Below are 19325 nucleotides of genomic sequence, written 5' to 3'. Positions count from 1 at the left end.
TCCACAATTCTTAGCTTGCAGAATACATTTCCAAAAAGGCTTTGTAGTCCACGTTGATCCCCTGGTCATTTAAGGCTCCAAATAAATGGCCATATCCCACAGAGGACCCGGCTTGTTAAGATACCAAGGAAACATTCATGAATCATCCAGGCAGAATCTGCAAACAGGGGCTCATGTTGGGTTTCACAAAGGTTTTACAGCGCTCCACTGACTTCCACAGCTATTTCTTATTTATGCTTGGGAAAACTTCATCAGGTTGGGCTCTGAGTGTGTAAAAATGTTTATGCTCACAGCTTTCTCTCTGTCACAGTCTGCTCGAACTGATTGCTCTACTCATCAGAGCATTAGAGGCCACCAACGCCTGATTTCCTCCGCACTGCCAACATCCCTCGATTGACTGCCCTGCTGCCTTGGGTGCATCAGGGGATGGGCAGCGCTTTTCTCACCCGCACAGTGCCCGCTTCGGATCACGCTTCAACCCCTGGGCAAGGTGCGGGGCTCCAGCCTTGCTCTCACTGCCTGGACACCACCGTGCAGAAGCCACAGCTCCTGTGCTTGCTCTGGGCGAGCCGGGCTGGGCAAACCCAGGGCTTCCAGCCCCTGTATGTCCCCTGCTTCTGCTCTCTGCAACGAGAGTGCAAATTCACAAACAGCTTGAAAATCCCCCTGCTCCTTTACAGGTAAATACATGTGTGGAGTTTTTTTTTTTTCCTTTTTTTTTTTCTCTCCTCTTTCTCACGTAAAAGACAGGACTGTCAGTAAAACAGCAGTTTTCAGCTCGTGATTTGGGCATGACGTAGTGTGAAGCACCGTGCGCCCTCGCCCTGCTCGGTGGGTGTTTGGCCCCGCTCTGTTCCCTTACATGGCCTGCAGCTCTGCCAGGCACAGCATTCTCCACATTCTTCTTTTTCCCCCCCGCTTTTTAAATCTCATTTCTTTTAGGAGGAGAGAGCACAGCAGACAAGGAGTAATGCCGCCCTCTACTGCCCTACTCCCGGCTCCAGGGGTACAGCTACGCTCACACCAGATACCTGGGGAATCATCACCAAACAAAAAAGTCAACCAAATATAGCGTTGGAGCTAAAATATGCCTGGATTTTATTTTATTTTATTTTTTAAAAAAAGGGGGGGGGGAAGGGAGGGAGGGTGTCTGACACAAGTATTGATCAAACTTAACATATCAATGGGAATTGAAAGCTAATGTATTGCATTTCTCAGCAAGAAGATAGGATTCACACTAGAAGTTAACAAGTTTGCTACTACAACTGTAAAGAAATGACCATATGGTATATTAAGGAGCTTATTGATATAAAAGAGGACTCTTACATAAACTGTAGCACACTCTCTCTGTATGTCGCTTACAGGAGTCAAACTCCCAGCCTTCTCTAGCCTGAATATTCAGTTTAACTGAAGGGCAAACCCAAAACTCTTTCAGAGGCATGGTAACTCTGCCGAGAGCCCTGCAGACCACACCTCACATTTTAGGTGGGTTTGATTTACCACTCCTGTATGCATTCCCCTTAAAGAGGCACAGAAGATTGATTTGTTGCAAGTTTGGATCAATGATTTGATTCACTAATAGGCCTTATATGTGAGCCTTTAGGAGCTCATCAATTCGCACCAATTCCTGGCTCTCAGCTCAAAACCCGATACACATCGCCACTAAGATAACATGCAACAATTCTGGGCATGTGCCGAAAATTCAGCGTGCATAAACCTAACCATCTCCATCTTTTAGCATTAGCAGAGGAATGTAACTGCAAAACATGACCGATTTGAAAAAGGAAGACATTTCTTTGTTGATATAACAATTTTGTACCTAGCCTCATTTCTTAAGATTTTTTAATGATTTGTTTTTCAGAAGTCTGAATCTTTTCATTTTCCCTTTTTATTTCCTAGTAAACATAAAACAACTCGTGCTAATACCACTACACATACCCCTGCAATTGCTATTAATCCATCACCTAAAAAAAACAAACAAAAAAAACCTTCCTTCCCAAACTCCGCAGATGTAAAGAGAAAGTTAAACTTTGCAAGGAAATCTTATTTAAAAAACATTAATGTAATTTCCAGATGGAATTGGTATTGACTGGGCAGCAGAAAAGCAAATGCTGAGCAGAGAGGACTAAATTATGGGGAAAGAATCAATACAGGAGCCCAACTAGAATGGAAGATTTAAATAGATGTTTTTTCCCCCCTCAAGCTTTTATCTGTTTTGTAGGGGACACTCAGGAGACAGGGAAAATAATGTTTTTAAGAGGCAGATCAAAACCGATCAGATTAGGAGATTCAGGGAAATAAATTTATCCTCAGGCCAAAACCGTGCAGAACCCAATTCTTTGGTTGGCCAAGCGAGGTCAGCCCAGATTACAGCCAAGAGTAAGTAACAGCATGTCCCAGCTCAGGCTGTAGACTGAGGCAATACATTTTACTAGTCCAGCTAATGATGCTGAAAGAAAGAGGCATGATATTGAGGCTAAGCCACAAAATATCTTTACAAAATAAGCCACAAGACATCTACCAGGAGATGAAGTTGGATATGTGCACCCTACGTCTGACACACAGCCTGTGACTGAGCACAGTTCTGCAACCTGTGCTCTTTCAAAGAAAGAAGCAGCCATTGTCAGACCACAAACAGATTTTGCTCCTCGATTCCTACATCCTGAGCTGGATTCGAAATATCTCCGCAGAATCTCCATGAACCCACATACAAAGGGGGAGCAGGAACTGCACCAGTCATCTCTTCACAACACAACCTCGTCTCAAATAACGGTCTTATGCAATCATGAATGGAAAAGAACTCATTTTTCACCTCACCTGCTGCTTCTCCTCTTGTTTTATTAAGAGGCATTACTTGCAATTACCCCAGATATGCTAATAATATCTGCATGCTGAAGCATCTTATTGAAAAGTTGCACCAAGACCTTTAGAGCTATAGCAGGTTTTAAGGTTCTCAATAGAGATCTCATCACCTTGATGAGAGGGAAAACCCAGAACAGAGTAAGTGCCAAGCCTTTCCAATTTATCTTGGGAAACTGAAAGGATTTCTTCCATTTTTCTCTCACTGGCCCATTTTAGCAGCATTCTTCCAATTCCTGACCATTTCCAGTTCTAAAATCTCAACTAACACTAATTTGTTGAACCCAAAGTTTTACATTAATGCAGTGTTCTCCCTTTTAAACTACTAAATGATGTCTTCTCTTTACTGGAAAAGTCTTTTACTGCATATTTGGGTTTTGCTGCCCACTGAGCGGCATGCAGTTACTTACACATGCTTGCAAAACTAAATCTTCGTACATCATTATTAGGACTTTGCCCATGTTGCTAACGGATTTAAAATAATGCTTTAATTAATACTTTTTCCCCCTACCTCTCTACCTGTTCAGTGATGCATAGGAAAGAAACAGTAAAGTGTGCAGAGGTTGGGACAGGGCATCTGGTGGACAATTTCTTGCACTGTGCTACTAATACTTGGAGATGGCTGCAAGTTCTTGCAGAGAGCAGTGATTAAAGCTTAAAAAGAGAACGTACCTGTTTCCACCCCACAAAGGAAAAATGGCCAGCTGACCATGTGAACACAAATCCTATCAAACGTGAGAGTGCACCTTGTCTGTTGATGACTCAAACCACACCATTTAACCATATTTTTTTTAACTGTAACTGTAGTTTATACCAGTGTGGCTTATTTCTGTTCCTAAAAATGTAAAGCAGCCTAAAACGTGAACAAATTGCAGCTCCTGCTAGCTGCACACTTTATGGGTTATTTAACATAATTACTCATTCTTATCCTGGTCAGCTTGCTAAATTCATGTACTGTATTTCCAGCATGAATAATTTAGCAGGTATTAATTATTTATACCTCACAGCCCCTTCAAAGGAGCTGCTGGGAGCCCACACCAGGCAGCAGGGCCAAGTGTGGCACCGCCTCCTCCGGCCCCAGCCCAGGGCTTACAGGAGGGAAGCGGAAAGGTTGCACTTAGCCACCAAAAAGGGTCGTGCATTAAATCTCCCTACATCCAGCGCTTGATTTATAGGTGATGCCAGGCAGTTCAAAGGAGCCAGAAAAATTGCATCTCCCTGCCAAGTGCCTTTTTTTTTTTTTCCTCTTCTTCTTTTATCTAGTCAATACAATGCATTTTAAGGGACAAGGTTGCAAACCAGCAGACATCACCTCCCCCCTAACGTGTAACCACCTTCTCTTGCAGAAAACAGTACCTGGCACTCAAAGTGCTGGCTTCCCCTGGGGGAAGACCACACAGCCACGAAACAGTCTTCAGAGCACCCAGGAAAGGGAGCTGTGTTAACAGGGCATGCCCACAGCTTTATCCCCACTTTTCGGCGTAAACGTACAGTTGGGCACTCAGGGACAACATGCAGATTTGTGACTCTTCATGAGGGCTACAGGACCCAAGGCTTGCCTCTGCATCCCTTAACACATCTCCTGCTGCTGCCTCTCCACCTCCTGGTGCTGGGGCGGGGGCCGTGGCACAGTGAAGCAATGCACTACATCATAGGGACACCACAATGTGGAGGGAGTGTCAGCATTAAAGGGCATTTTTTGGCATGCCGGGTAAAGACATTACGAGGGCCAAAAGTCCAGAACTGGAAGACAGGCAAATTCAAATAAAAATGAGGCCCCCCGCTCCTCCCGCTGAGCAGATTTAAGTTTTAAAAGCCCCAAACCAGCTAGCTTTTTCCTGCCCAAACATATTAATTCATGAATCTTCCCTCTCACTCTTGTCTTGGGGTCTTGCTGGCATGGGGAACATCGCTGCCATCCCACGGCTCCTCCATTCACGGCCGTGCTCCTCCCGCCACCGCGGAAAACATTCCTACGGCTGCTCCTGGGGGTTTGGCAGCTTTGGCCCAGGAATCCTTCCCCAGGGTTCGACTGATAAAAATACCGGTGTCTGAACAGTGCAGCCTTTCAATCTTGCCCAGTCCCCCCGGGCCAACGCAACCTCTGCTTGCATCTGTGGAGCTCCTTGGAGGTCGATGTGGTTACCCAGACGTACCTGAGGGCACTGCCGGCTATGTACTTTACCTTATTCAAACCATCTGCTTAAAGGTTTCTGGTCTATGAGCCCTTTTATGAGAGCAGAGGGTGGGGATGCAGGTCTGAAAGCACTTCTTATTCCCGGGAAGGCTTGGGGTCTGAGCAGCCCTCAAGCTTTTCCCTCGGCAACGACCTCCCTCTGCTCGCCGGCAACTGAAGCGTTATATTTTTGATCGCTTTTAACCACTTCCCAGCATTAAGCTAAGAGTCATCCTCTGCACAGCACCTCCTCCACCGGGACCCCGAGGGATGACCTGGATGGTACTGAGGTTGCCTTGGGGGGTAACCTGAAGTCCAGGCACGAACCTGTCATGGCCTTAACCATAACGCACGCTGCATCGTATGGCAGATGGCACAGAAACAATCCACATGTGTTTAACCTCCGGGAGCGAAGGACTGCTCGGCCACCTCTGCCTGCGTTCCAGAGCTGACCCTGTCTCTTCACTGGGCCTGTTCAGCAGCATTCAGCCAGCACCAAGAGCGTAACCCAACCTGGCAGCCCCTAATGTATGTGATGCTCATCCTCAGCACACTACGGATAACACAACTTCACCCCTATGAATGCACACGAACATCACCGTGTCCCTGCACTTCCAGCTGCCCTGTTCTCCCACAGCTCCCTTCCCTCCCATAACAGCTTGTGGATGGAGAGGAGATGGCAGAGCTGCCACCTCGCCACCCTCAGCCTCACACCTGGCTTCTTCAGTGCCCTGCCCGCTGTCCTTCCGCACCGTGGGACCGAGCCTTTCTTCCTTGGGCTACCAACTGCTCCACCAAGCTCATCTGAGCAATAGAAATTTAGGACCAATGGCAGCATGAGAAGGCAGAACCATCGCGGCTTTCCAGACCTTTCACTGTGAGGCCAGGAGCAATTTGGGTTTTCAGAGCTCAGCCCCCATTTCAAGGTGCTTCCAGCAGCCCCAGGGAAGCATCAATACAGAGAAACACTCCGTAGGCACTTTCTTCCCTCTGCCCCTGTCGGATGCTGTCTGTCCGCTGTCACTGAGCAGTGCCACAGCAAAACCTTCAGCTCTCCTTTGGCTGCAAAGCCAGGTCCTTACACAGGGGCACACTGCTGTTTGAAGGCACAAGTTCCTGCTTTAGCCACTGTTTTCAGCTCAGACAATGGCATTCTTAGAACTAGAGTTATGCTTGCGAACTGCTTCAGAGTCCCAAACACTGTCCCTTTGCCACACATTGCTTCTGGTCACTGGGCTTTTTATTTTTTATTTTTTTTTGGATCTACAGTTTCTTGAGGCTACCAGCTGCAGACCTCCCAGCCCATGAACAACGTCCATGTGAACACATGCCATCCAGTTACCTGCTCAAAAACAGGGATACTTCTACCCGCCAGCACAGTGTGCTGGCACTGGCAAGGAAAAAGAGCTTGTTTAAATCAGAGCTGCTGAACACAGCTACAACAGATCTAAACCTCTTCGCCATAACCTCCCAGCTCTTTTTCAGTCTCAGCTGCCACCTTCTTGTCTTGCTGCTCGAACAAAGCCAGCTCTGCTGGAGCCTGTGGCACAACCTCTGCCAGTGATTAGTCTTATTTTGGAGGTTCTGGCAACGTGAGTCCAGAACCCACCTGCACCACATCTCACTTCCAGCCTGCATTTTCATGTGGTGCTTTTAAATGAGAAGTATACTGGGAAAGAAAAATCCGTATTTAACCTCCTGTATTGGTTAAAGATCAATAAACTGTCATTTACTTTAACGTGCCAGGACCTACTTTATAAACTGATAAACACAGTAATTACTATCTGCTGAATATATCTTTAAACTTATACAAGTGAAAGCTGTACCTGTACAGGCAAAAAGTGAGAGACCACCTACAGGTTTTAAAGATCAACTGAGAATAGGATGACATTTCACTTCTTTGGGAACACTTGACTGTAGTGAAAGCAGTGCCTAAGCAGGTGAAATTGGGTCATAATTATCCCATTAGCATTGTGTGGGCCTGAAGGCTACACAAGGTAATGCCCGGAAAATGTTTCCTACACACTGGGAAATCATTACCTCTGTGGTTTCATTAGTGGAGTATTAGGCTCAGGCAGCTTCTGAGGCAAACAGACGCTCGAGCAGCAGAAACAGGCTGAAACCACGACTTGACTGTTCCTGCACACCCAGTGCTCAGAGCTGCCTTTTGCCAGTGCAAGCAGGGAGGGGAAGGGTCATAATGTGACTGCAGGAGGAGAGAGGACCAGGAGACATCCCATGAGGCCAAAGCCACCCTTGTGTTCTTAGTGTGGCAACTGCAAACAGCATAACCTGAAGAGCTACATAGGCCAGAGACACATCTATGTGCTGACATAGAATATATATATATATATATATATGTATGGGGGTAGTGTGTAAGTGTGTGTATATATATATATATATATATATTTACTGCCTGTAGCCCCATTTCTAGAACAACAAAGTCCACCTACTGCAAGAGAGCTGTGCCAATCTTGATGGTCTCCACATGGAAGACCACTTGTGCCTATGGCACCAGATACCTTAGACAAAGAAGAAAATTGTTAAAATGAGAGAGAAAGGAGAGCTTTTGCAGAACGAAATTGTAAAGTTAGCGTGGCTTTGCCAAGACACCATGGGCCAGAGAGAATAGCCTCCTGCCCACCTAAGCACAGCCTGGTTATAAACACTGGAATTGCACAAATTCCATTTAATTCACACAATGGAAGGGGGGCAGGAAAAGTCAGGATGCTAAACTCTGCGGTCATGGCTTCCTTAAGAAGGCAAAATACCGTTATTTGGCAAGTCCCTGGAAAATCCCTGGAAAACAAAATGATCTTACAGGTCAGCGTCTTAACAGACAAAACACAGAGTGGGACATAGTCTGTGGACAGCCAGATTACCGCAAAATGGAGTGGATCAGGTCTTAATACGCTGGGATTTCAAATATTTTTTTTTTTTGGGGGGGGGGGGGGGGGGGGGGGGGGGGGGGGGGCAGACCTCGAGGTCTTCTCTACTGATGATCTTCAGCAAGTTTTGAAGCACCAAGAAACACTCTGGATGGCTGGAGGAAAGCAAGCACTCCACGAATATTTTTAGACAGCAAATAGAATTGCACAGATAATTGTTTTGGCTTGACATTGATCCTGGACACCCTTCAGGATATGCGATTCTCCATTTAACTGAGGAAGAAATTAAAGCAATATAATGTATATGGCTGTATGGAAAATAGATCTTATGAAGCCAACTAGAGGGTTTTGTTAAACTGCCTGCAAATTGGGTCGAAAAAGCATTCACAGCAATGTAACATAATTAAGACAGACGTAAACAGACTTACAAACGCAAACTTGTTGAGCATGTCTTAGCTGCCAGTGGCTTTTATCCCAGCAGAGGGGAGGTTAAAAGCAATGAGCCGCCGTCCAGAAAGCGTGAGAACGGGCAGCTTGTCCAGCAAGCAGCGGCGTCAGGATTTAACAGCAGCACCATGAAGTTAGACGAATCGAGGCTTAAAACACGGAACAAATGTTTAAGGCAGAGCAATTAGGGTAATTCATCTTTCCAACAAGCTGCAAGGGATCACGGTGCTTTCTCAGCCACTAGCAAACTTTTTAACCACACACAGAGGATTTTTTTGTTGTCATTATTATTATTATTTAAGACAGAAATGCACTAGGCAGAACAAAACCTCCAAAAAGGCTAATGGCCCATCTCCTGCAAATCAGGCTAGACGATCACAGCCAGCCTCACTGGCCTTATAACATAACCACTTGTGAAAACTGAAGTAATTTTCATTCATTCTGCTGCCATTCGACATCTTCTGGGCACAGTAAAAGGGTTCAAAAGTGAATATAACTGTAACAGTAGAGCCTCTTTCTATAAATCAGGGTTACGCGCTGAATTTACAAATGCTGTCAGTCCAACATCCTGCAGACTTCTCAGTCCGGAAACCCAGACAGAATACAGATGTACGGACTTTATCAGCTCCGTATTATGCCTCACAATGTGAAAATGATTGCATGACGAGTAAATTCAACACCCACGCAAATAACTGCTGCTTCCAGTTCCTAATGAATCACAGGCCCAGGATGGGGTCAGAAGAATATTCATGGTGGGAAAAGGCAGCTCAAATGGACTGTTTCACATGCTTGCCTGGGCAAAAATGATTGCAGAAACACTGGCTGGGGAGATTAATGACATAATTTAAGCAGACAACTAACCAATACGTTCATGTGATTTTTCTCCCCCTATTTTAACATTTTATTTAGACTTTATTTAAAATCTCTTAAAGAGTTGATTTTTATCAGATTTATATTTAGAACCAGGCTGAAGGAGAAAAAACATTTACTCCAAAAGACTCTGATGTTATGCAGTCAACCAACCTAACATTAAAGGTAGAAATCAGTTTTACCGACACCATTGTACAGGAGTAGCGATAGCAGATTATGGGTCAACCCAGTTAATAAGGCACAAGAGCTAATAATGAGCTGCAGAAGAAGGAGCTGGGCAGCAAACACACAAGTGATTCAACATCTCCTGGATGCAAATAGTCTCTGCAACAAGCTGATTATATTCACTGGGATAGATTTCACCACACAGACATAGAAGATATTAATCAGGCACCAAAATTTCTGTAAGACTGTCCTCCAGTTGACCCCAACACCATTTCCACTTCCCTTTCCCATGCATTTTTCTTCTTCTGCCCCCAAGCACATAGTTCTATGGAGCAAGAAGCTGCTCCAGCAGAAATCCTCATTTCATATCCATAATACCCACACCAGCTTGAGCCATCCTTTCCAGCAACACAGAGGAATGAGCTTCTGCCTGGAGCTGCCACAATCAATCCTGCTCCAGAAGACAAAACATCCACTTTGGCGTATATTTTTTTAAAATAATTATTTTAATGCCGTGGAGGGAAGGGACAAATTGCAAAGTTCAGCCCTCTCTGTTCTACCAAGGCTGCTAGGCAGAAAAGCAAGCCTGGCAGAAGATGCAAAACATCAGGGTTTCTGCAAGGGAGACCAATTACCCCGGTCCATGTTTCCAAGAGGCAGTCTGATCCTTCCCAGATCTGGGCATCTGATAATAAAAACTGCAGATCAGAGTAAGGCATGGATAGCCTGACTGCCAAAACCCTACGCTAATGCCCCAGCAATGCATTATGCAATGAAGGGGACGTACAGATTTCGCCCTTTACCTCGAGACAGATTTCTTAATGGAGCATGAAAAAAAATCAATGTGGGGGGAAGGAACCTTTTATGCTGCTTTGATATGATTTTTTTAGTATTTAGTAGTCCTTTTCTGAAGGACTGAAGTCAGACACAATGCCACCAAGAAGATGGATGGTGTACCATCTACCCGGGCATTCACACACCTTGTGCACTGAAGAAGCAACTCCTTATTGCACCAGGGAGCAAGCTGTGGCAGAGCTTGACTTTATCTTGCCAAAAGCCTTTAAATATTGATAATAAAAAAGAGAGAGATGCACACAGTCCTCAGCCGAGCACAAGGCATTTACAGCCAGCCAGGCACCAACGTGTACTCTGCATCTCATCTCTGCAGAGCCCAAAGAGCAAGCTGGAGGCTTGCTTCTGGGCTCGTATGCGAATAGAGGTAGCCTCACAGCTTTTAAGGGGGTGCCCAAAAACAAGGAGAACAGAACAACAAAAAGGTGTGATGATGAATTTTAAGTTACCCTGCGATCCTACTCTATACTGTCACCAGGAGAAGCTGGCAAAGGAAATGTAAAAAAAAGAAACAAAACAGTGCAAAAATAGCTCCCATGGCCTTGAAGAACTCTCCATTTTGGAGCAGTGTCCATAAACTGGCCGAGCACGAGGCTTGGATCAGACACCTTAGGTCTCCCTTCCTGACCCTGCCATCTACCAATGCGCCCATCATGAGCAAGTGATTCACCTTCGCATCTGCACAATGGGTGCAAAGAGACTCACTTCCAAAGGAAAACACTTTCAAACCTACAGTTAAAAATATCCTGTAGCACCTGTGGTTTTTTTTCTATAAGGGACTACAAAATTTTTTCCTATAAAAGCTGATCTTGGGATTTTTTCCTCATTGAGGCCAAAATGCTGCCAAAGCTCTCAGAAAGACTTTGTGAAAAGGGCAAACCTAAACCTCACCATGTCCCCGGCCACATACCAGCCTCCAGCTTGCATCCTGTGTCACGTTCCCAGCTCTTCATACCTGCAAGTAAAATGGAAGATTTCATCTGAAATAGAAACTGTGTCTTGCTGTGCTCCGTCAACAAATAGCCTTCATTAGCCCTTATAATCTGCACCTCACCCTTTCAACTCCGTTGCTGATACTTTTTTTTTTTTTAATAATACTTTCCCACTTCCTAAGAGGAACAAGTCTTCCACCAGTCACTGCCCCATGCAAATACCATTACTGATGCTGCTTTCCCTTCATATGAGCTCTGCGGCTCTGTCTGCTCCCCATCATGCTGGTGGCTCCTTTTGGTGGATCTGGAGCCCCACCACAACCTGGTAGTGGTTTGGTCCCATGGGAAAACCTGTGGCCACATTCGGGATTGATTTTGAGCCCCAGAGTGGAGATCTAAATGTTTTTCAACCCTTAGATGCCAAGGAAATGAGCAACATATGTATTTGGGAGTAACTGCACAAAAACAACCAATGCAGAGTAGTTTTGCTGTCCAGTCTATAGTACAATAAAAACAACTCTATTCTCAATGCATTCCTTTTTTTTTTTTTTTTTCCTCTTTTGCATAACCCATGCATGGCAGTGCTATATCTGCCAATGCGAGCTAAACATTTCTCAGTGCTAGGAATAACACATATATGCATTTATATATATATACACATCACATATATATATACATCACATAGAAAGCTATGAACTCAAAAGAACAAATATGCCTTTTTTTTTTTCTCTGACCCGGTGGTTTTTCTTCAAAAGGCTCTTGCAGGTACCTGAGTTTTCATTGTTTGCAAAGATAACTTGAATGGTCTGAAAGCAGAAGCAGCAAAAAGGAATCTGAAACTGTGGCTACTTTTGCAGGCAATTTCTCCAGGACATCTTTCATCCTGCTGCTCAGTGCAGTGGAAACATTCACATAAATCATATCTGGTTAAGCACACATAATGTACCTCAGAGTCATAAAGCATGTTTTCTTCCCCACTTTCACTGAGCCTGATTATTCATTGTTTCTTCTTTTCTACACCAAAACGAATTCTGGTTTGCTGCTGTCTGCTGTGCTCAGGCTTTGTGTCTCTTCAGGTGCCCGAGGTTTGCCCCTTGTCTCCCGTGGGACAAAACATTCATTGCCACTGATTCCGACATTGAACGTCAAAATACTAAATCTGTTTTGCAGCCTTAAAACCAACCAACAAAACCCCTTTTCCACCACATTGCCTCAATTGCACAGGAAATACACAGCCTGTGTGGAGAACCACCCCCCCTCCCCGTGCTGGAAAAATTAATTTCGTAACACAAGAGCCACGCATGTTGGGTAAGGTGTCGAATAGGCAGGCAAGTCGTACTCAACAGAAAGCTGGTGGTTCCTGCTGGCCTTTCTTGGGAGCTCCAGAGTACAGAGCTGGGAATAAAATCCCTCAGCTGTAGGCTATGGTAGGTGGGATGAAATGTCATATTGCACGGAAGCACTGTCCTGCTGTGAGCACAGCTGCAGCTCCTTGCTGGTAGGTGAATGCCATGAATGCATTTCCACCGGATAAATATTAAGACCCAGGTGAGACACTTGAAACAGGAGACTGTAATCTTGAGCAGATAAATATCCCATTATCCTCTTCTAAACAGTGTTATTTCCATTCTATCAGTGATCAAGTCGGCAAACAAACCAATGCACATCAGTAAAGTAAAGCTCTCATGCCATTACTGAGCTCCATGTTCTGGTCTTGAAAGGAACTAGAGCTGGGACCTGTGCTAGAAAACTGCCTGTGCCTACAAGATGCGCTTCTCTAGCTAAACCTTGCCTGTTACACGGGAATAGAAGTCTATTGTTTGTTTTTTTTGCCTGTTTGTTTTTTTAAAGTACAAGGTTTTTTCTTGGCCTGCCAAGGTATTTGAGGAATAGGAAAATATTCTCTTTTAATGGAAAAATTAAAAATCGTCTTTGAGTAATCATAGAATGACTGCTACTTTCTTAACAAAAGACAACAGGAAAAGGGGGGTTGTCTGCCAGAATAAAATACTCTGTCATTTGATTGTTTCCCAGCTTCCCCTGGATTTCACTTGAATCAGCAGAGCAAGGCTCTCGAGAGCCAAAAAGGAGACCGATTTCAGCTCTGATCCATGGAGCTAGTTCATTACTTTTCTGACCAAAGACCGAAGGACTGCCAGCACACAGCAGCCACAGAACACCGGCGTAAGGCGTACCGAGCTCAGCACGTGCAGCTGTCTCACTCACCTCAGTCCCAGTTTGGTTTCTCTTACTGCAAAGGCCTCCAAACAAAAAGGGAGCTGGCACCTGTGGGTGAAGAAGCGCATCGCTCCCATTGCCAAGGGACTGATGGGCAGCAGGAAGCCGCAAGGGCAACAAGCATCATCGACGCCCGTGGCATCGGTGATGTGGTGCATCCAGTCTGCATGCTTGCTGAAGGCATTCTGATGATGAATTAGATTTTAAAGGCTTTTGTAGCCTGTGGAGATGCCACTTCTTGCTGCCCTCCAGTGCTCACTAAAAATAAGCAGTGGCACATAAATACTGTGCTGCATGCACCCTCTCGGTCCTTCTCTATGGCATTGGTGGAGCTGTCCTTGATTTAAACACCTAGTGACCGTCCCATTGCTCTTCAGGGACCACCTCCACGTGAGCAGAACAGAAAAGGATTTGCAGAAGGAAGGGGGCAAATCGTTGCGTGGGGAGGCAGCAGAAAATGGGCCAGGGCTGTGCAGAAAGGGATTTCCACGCTCTGTTTTCTTCCCCCACCACAGGGACATCACGAGCAGAAAGGAGGCATTCGCAGGCTTCGTCTCTGAAGGGCAAGACATGGCTTTAATGTAATGCAAGAAAACAAAACACCTTAAATCTTAAAATCCTCACTCTAATCCTCAATGCCATGCTCAGTGCCTTGAGCATGTGCTGCATTCATCTTCCAGGAGCTATGCCATATTATTTATCTGTGGCTTTCTTCCTCCAGTCATCTTCTCAGTCACCACTGCCCTCCAGTGATAAGTGCTGGGAGATGAAAAGCAAAAAAGCCTTGGCGTACCCTTGGAGACACAGCCTTGTTGCTGCCAACACTTCCCTGTGTGTCTGCCAGAATAAAGCAGCTTCCCAGCTATTTTACCAAAAATCCTCCCTGCCATGCCACAGCCTACGCTGCATCCCGGTTGTGACTGCAGCAACAACCCCCACCCAGCTGGGATCTGCTTCCCACAGAACTGAAAAAAATAAAAAATAAGAAGGGGGTGTTTTACACCCCAGCCATAAAGGGATTGCATCTGTGGGAGTATGCTCAACACTTCGGGGCCATGGGACAAAGCTCCCCTCTAATGGCTGCAGAGCTGCTTTGGAAAACAGAGTTAGCCACCCTGCTTGCTCCTTCATGGCTTTTCTTGGCGCCACCTTTCCAAATTGCACCAGATGTAAGCCTTCTGCACCTCATGCTCACCGTATTCCCACAATATTCCCCCCAGCAAACAGATTTATTTTCTTCTGGATTCCAGAAGTGCCTGTGCTAGTGATCAGTACGCCTCAAAAACACCAGCGTGCATTTCTACAACTGCCCCAAAGCACCTCCCGAAGCTGTGGACTTCAGCAAGAGGGGAGATGTGACATATTTACTCCTTCTGGCTTTTTTTTTGATAGGCAAATTCTTTGGTAATCCACAAACTCCCCTTCTGGCCTTACTCAAAGCAGCACAAAATCTCTCTCTCTGCACCACAGTCACCTCCAAAACTCCTTCAAAGTACTACAAATATCCCAGTTGGAAAACACCCTTCAGGATGTCTTTTTTCAAGTTTCTTAAATTTTACCTTCCAGCTACACCCACTGATTCCAGCTACTGAAGTTGCATTTTGGCTTACAGCTACAAAGACATCAACCACACACGCAAACTTCAGCATACACGTGAAGTCATTTAGAGGGTTTGGCTGTAGTTCTTTGGGATCTCAGCACATTACCTGCTCAAGAAATTATCTCCAGTTACAATTCCCAATTTCATATACTGCGGGATATATAATACAGAGCAGGGATGAGCAAATACTCATCTGGGGGCACTTCTCTGCGTGTGAAACATTAAGGAGTTCGAAGAAATTAAACAGTGACAATATTACAGGCAGACACATAAATAGAAGGTAGAATTACAAGCTTCAGAACCAGATCCCTTATTACAAACAATTGCAAAGCAGATTTTTTAAACAGAAATTATACATTTATTGGCCATTTAAAATACCAGCAGTGATTTTATCTTGGAGAATTTTATAGGAATTTCCAACAAAGAGCAAAATGCAAAGGAAAATAACTCAAAATTGCCACCGGGTTGCGCTTGCTAGAATCAGTCACAGCCTTGTACTCCATTACCACAAACCGTATGTCAAAAAACATACGATAAAGCTTACTTACATCTTCAGCTTCTACTTTGCCACCATCTCTAACCCAAATTGTACATCACTGCATGTCAAGAATGCTTTGCTTTTGTGTTCACCTGCTGCTCTACCAGTATGTGTGACCAGTAACACACCTCTGATAAAGCTCACCATATATTACCCTGTAACATATCATTTACTGTTCTGATATTTAAAGCAACTGACGAGTTATACCTACTCCATTACACTGGAAGCAAATACATCAGAGTGCATTGCAAAAAGCCCCCAAATATGATTTCTACCATGCAGCTAGGCTCAACAGGAAAGAAGCCATGGATTCAAATGGACATTTTTATTTAGCACTGCTCTATCTAAATCCGTTTGTTTGCGCTATGATGAAACGTTTTCCCTGGACACCACTTTTTGGTGATTTATTCACACCTCTTCCTGGAAAGAGAGGAAGCCAATCCATAACTAAGGCAATCACTTATTGACCAGTGATCAGGACTGAAGCTGGAGGAGGTCACGGTGCTACAACAGCCCCAGCCCTGCTGGAGAGGTCCTGCAGGCTGCCCCTGGAGGCTGTGCCCAGGTATTCCCCAGCCTCCCTTGCGCAATTCTGTACAGAGCCTGGGCTTTGCCCAACACATGAATTTGGCCCAGAATGTAATCATTGCTGCTTGCGAGTCCCAGTGGGCAGGCTTGTAGTGCCCCAGCTCCTGCTACACCATGCGCGGTCCTGAGCTCAGCCCCCTTCCTCCAGCTATTTCAGCGTCTCCTCCACACGCACGCGCTTCCTTTGCGACTACAGGGTTGTATTACTAATGCGACAAATATGCTCAAGGAATATCCATGAGCAAAATGTAGGGAAAAAAAGGGAGGAAAAAAAAAAAAAAAAGACAAGGCCGAAGCAGTCCTCATCCTTTCCAGCCGGGAGGTCATGGCACAGGGGAGAGCTCTCAAAGAAGCCCCTTGCCAAGCTCTGCTAGATATTTTCCAGGAACTGCATCAGCTCCGCAGGCAACTGAGTGCACATCTCAGGAAGGCTTTTTTCCCAAGCTTCTCATTAGTAGAAGCTGCAAAGAGGGACACGCAGTGTTATTTTAGTACTTTTCAATCTCATTTCACTTTGATGCACTTCGCTGCCTGGGGGATTTTTGCTGGAGAATTACCTTCCCCATAATGTGGCATAAAGTTCTGACAAAAACTGACACTTGCTGCGACTAAAAAGGAGCCAAATAAAGAGCTACTGTGGCCAAGTAATTTATGGTACCACCTGTGCCCACATCTAGGTGCTGCTTTGAGGAAGGTAAATGAGACACGGGGCCCTTTTCCCCTCCACACTTTTGGGGTCCCCTGAAGCCACCGTGCAGAAGCGACGTTTCACGTTTGCTAGAGCCCTTTTCCCTTCCATATCTTTAAAATGAGCTCACATCAGAGATCTGAGAGAGAAGCAGTTTGCCCTAACCTTGCCTGGGAGCACAGCTATGGTTTTAAAGCTCACGTGCAACGACATTTTGGGGGATTCGTAACCAAATCAGGAACACGCTCCATAGGGGAAGGTGTGCGGACGGTTACCCCTCAGCTGCAGGGAAATCTGCCTGAGTGCAGCTTGGTCCCCGGGGAGGCACCGACAGCCTGTGGCCGGAGGCAAGTAAAAATAGGCAGAGGGAAGAATGCATTGCTAGGGGGCTGCCGGGAGCAGCCCTGCGTCAGCAGGGGACGGGCAGTCGCAGCCCCCCTGCCCCTCCGGGCCGCATCCTGCCTGCAGGAACGTGCGGCAGCCTCCGGCGAGGGTGCTAGGACCTGGTGTTGAGGCACTGTGAGCTTTCTTCGACCCAGCTCATGGCACCGAGAGAACATCCTGAAGTACACCCTAGTTAGAACATCCTGCTAGTTTTGCAGGGGAAAGGAGGCGCAGCCCAGTCCAGCCGCTTCTCCCATTAAAAATTAAATGGAGGGAAATGGTTTCAATCGATTAGCCACAAACGATTGCTTCTCTTTCCCTCTCTGAAATCTTTCTGCTTCTCCCACCAACCTCAGGCACCTCAGGGACCCGAGGACCTGTGCCACACCTCACTTCACGGCACCTGATAACCTGCTCATCTCTGGACCCCCCTGCACATCTCACCGCTTTGTGCGCAGACTGAGCTGCTCCACTCAGACTACCAGAGAGAAGGCTGGTCAAAAAACAGGCTCTGACTCAAGGAGCTCCCTTTGCAGCGTTTTCTGGCTGTTTGCAAATTAAATAACCCTCAGTCAAACTTTCCTCCTTCGTATTTTCCTCGCTTCGGGTCAGCGATGCACTAAGGACGCTGAAAGCAACAGGAGCACCTGGACCGTTAGTTCTTACTATATACACACTGATATCATTGAATCTAATGAAATTATTTCAAGTTAATCAGATTAATCTAATAAAATCCTTTCCTGTCAACCACCCAGGGCTGAAATACCCGAAGAACGCGCTGCCACAGCACACTCTGGATGAGAGCTGATCGGTGATGGATAAATGAGGGAAAAAGAGGCATTTCTTAGGGTGGTTTAAAGGTTAAGCACATGTGTGGGCTCCTCACCTCTGCTGGGGTGCTGCTGCACAGGAAACGGGGGATTTTTCCCCCTGCCTCCCCATTTTAAGGTCTGGGCCAGCCTGAGAGATGTCAGCGGGTTTAGGAGATCGAGGTGGATTTGTACATGCGAACATGATCTCCCCACCAGAGGCGAAAGAAGGGCATTAATAATTAATGTCAAAAGCACTGCTGTCCCTGACACCCCACCCCGCCTCTGAATTTTGGATTTTTGGAGACATTGCTCCACAGAAGTAGCAAACCCTGCCTGTTAAACCCAGAGCTGCCCACCTATTCCTGATATTGGATGAGCTGCGGATCCCAGACCGTTCTTCCCCACCCTCGGGCACCTCCGTAACACAGCTGGTCCGTGTTTTTGCCAGCTGCAGCACGCTCCCCCTGCACGCCCCGAGGGACACAGCTCCAGTTGCATTGTCTTTCAGGCGGGGGCTGAGGCAGGATCAATGTCTCCTTGGCGGACGATGAGATCACGTCTAAATTAACCGAACCTGACTTTACCAGCCATGAGATGGGCTGATCCCGCCACAGCCACCACCAAACCCAGGGTGGTGGCAGCTGGGTGCCATACAAAGCCAGAAGCACCTGCTCTAACCCTCCATCCGAGGGGTAAAGCCCTTAATGCTGGGGTCGAGCATCACGGGTAAACACACGCTCGCAGCAGTGCATTCCCCAGCGCCTCAGAAGAGGCAGAGGGGGGTGAAAATGAAAAGTTCCTGCTGGGATCCCATCCCGAAAAGACCTCAGCAGGGCGAGAGCTGCTTGGCTGAGACCACAACAGGCCCCAGCACCTTGCGTGAAACGTTGGCCCCCACTGCCATCTTGTGGCAAACGCCTCCCAAAACCAGCTACGACAGGGGGGAACCCGTCAAAAAGTTGAGGGCGAAGTTCGCTGGCATGGCGAGCATGGCCAGGTGAGTGTTGGGAACAGGGTGGGGAAATGGATCCCATCCCTAAAGCAATGCTGGCCCTGAACCTGCTGCACTGGGTGCGGACCAGTGTGGAAGAACAGACAGACAGGACTGTCCAGATGGGTACATCTCACACGGCCACGGCCTCCTTTTGGTTGTGGCTCTGACACACCCACCCGTACCTGCACACAGAGATTTGTTTGCTGCTTCAAGACAACAGCTTCCGAAGCAGTACAGCATTGTGTTGGTATGAATACGGCTTGTTGACTCCAACAGGCAGGATTAAGCTGGAAT

At 46.3% G+C, this 19325-nt stretch overlaps 1 protein-coding gene across 2 annotated transcripts in view; it reads right to left on the bottom strand.

Annotated features, from left to right (window-relative positions):
• The window catches only part of PRKG1 (protein kinase cGMP-dependent 1), a 466622-nt gene that overhangs the window by 444607 nt on the left and 2690 nt on the right, over nucleotides 1-19325 (bottom strand). Inside the window, exon 1 of one of the 2 annotated variants that reach the window (XM_013171986.3) lies at nucleotides 11168-11199. The exons of the other annotated variant lie outside the window; for it this stretch is intronic. Within the exon in view, the coding sequence (XP_013027440.1) occupies nucleotides 11168-11184 (17 nt within the window). The 5' untranslated portion in view covers nucleotides 11185-11199. Of the gene's footprint in view, nucleotides 1-11167; nucleotides 11200-19325 lie in introns of those variants that run through there. 2 annotated transcript variants of the gene reach the window in all.

Source organism: Anser cygnoides, chromosome 7 (assembly GCF_040182565.1).
Source record: "Anser cygnoides isolate HZ-2024a breed goose chromosome 7, Taihu_goose_T2T_genome, whole genome shotgun sequence".
Taxonomy (NCBI): Eukaryota; Metazoa; Chordata; class Aves; order Anseriformes; family Anatidae; genus Anser; species Anser cygnoides.
The sequence above is the reverse complement of the archived record's forward strand: the minus strand, read 5'-3'. Positions and strand labels throughout refer to the sequence as shown.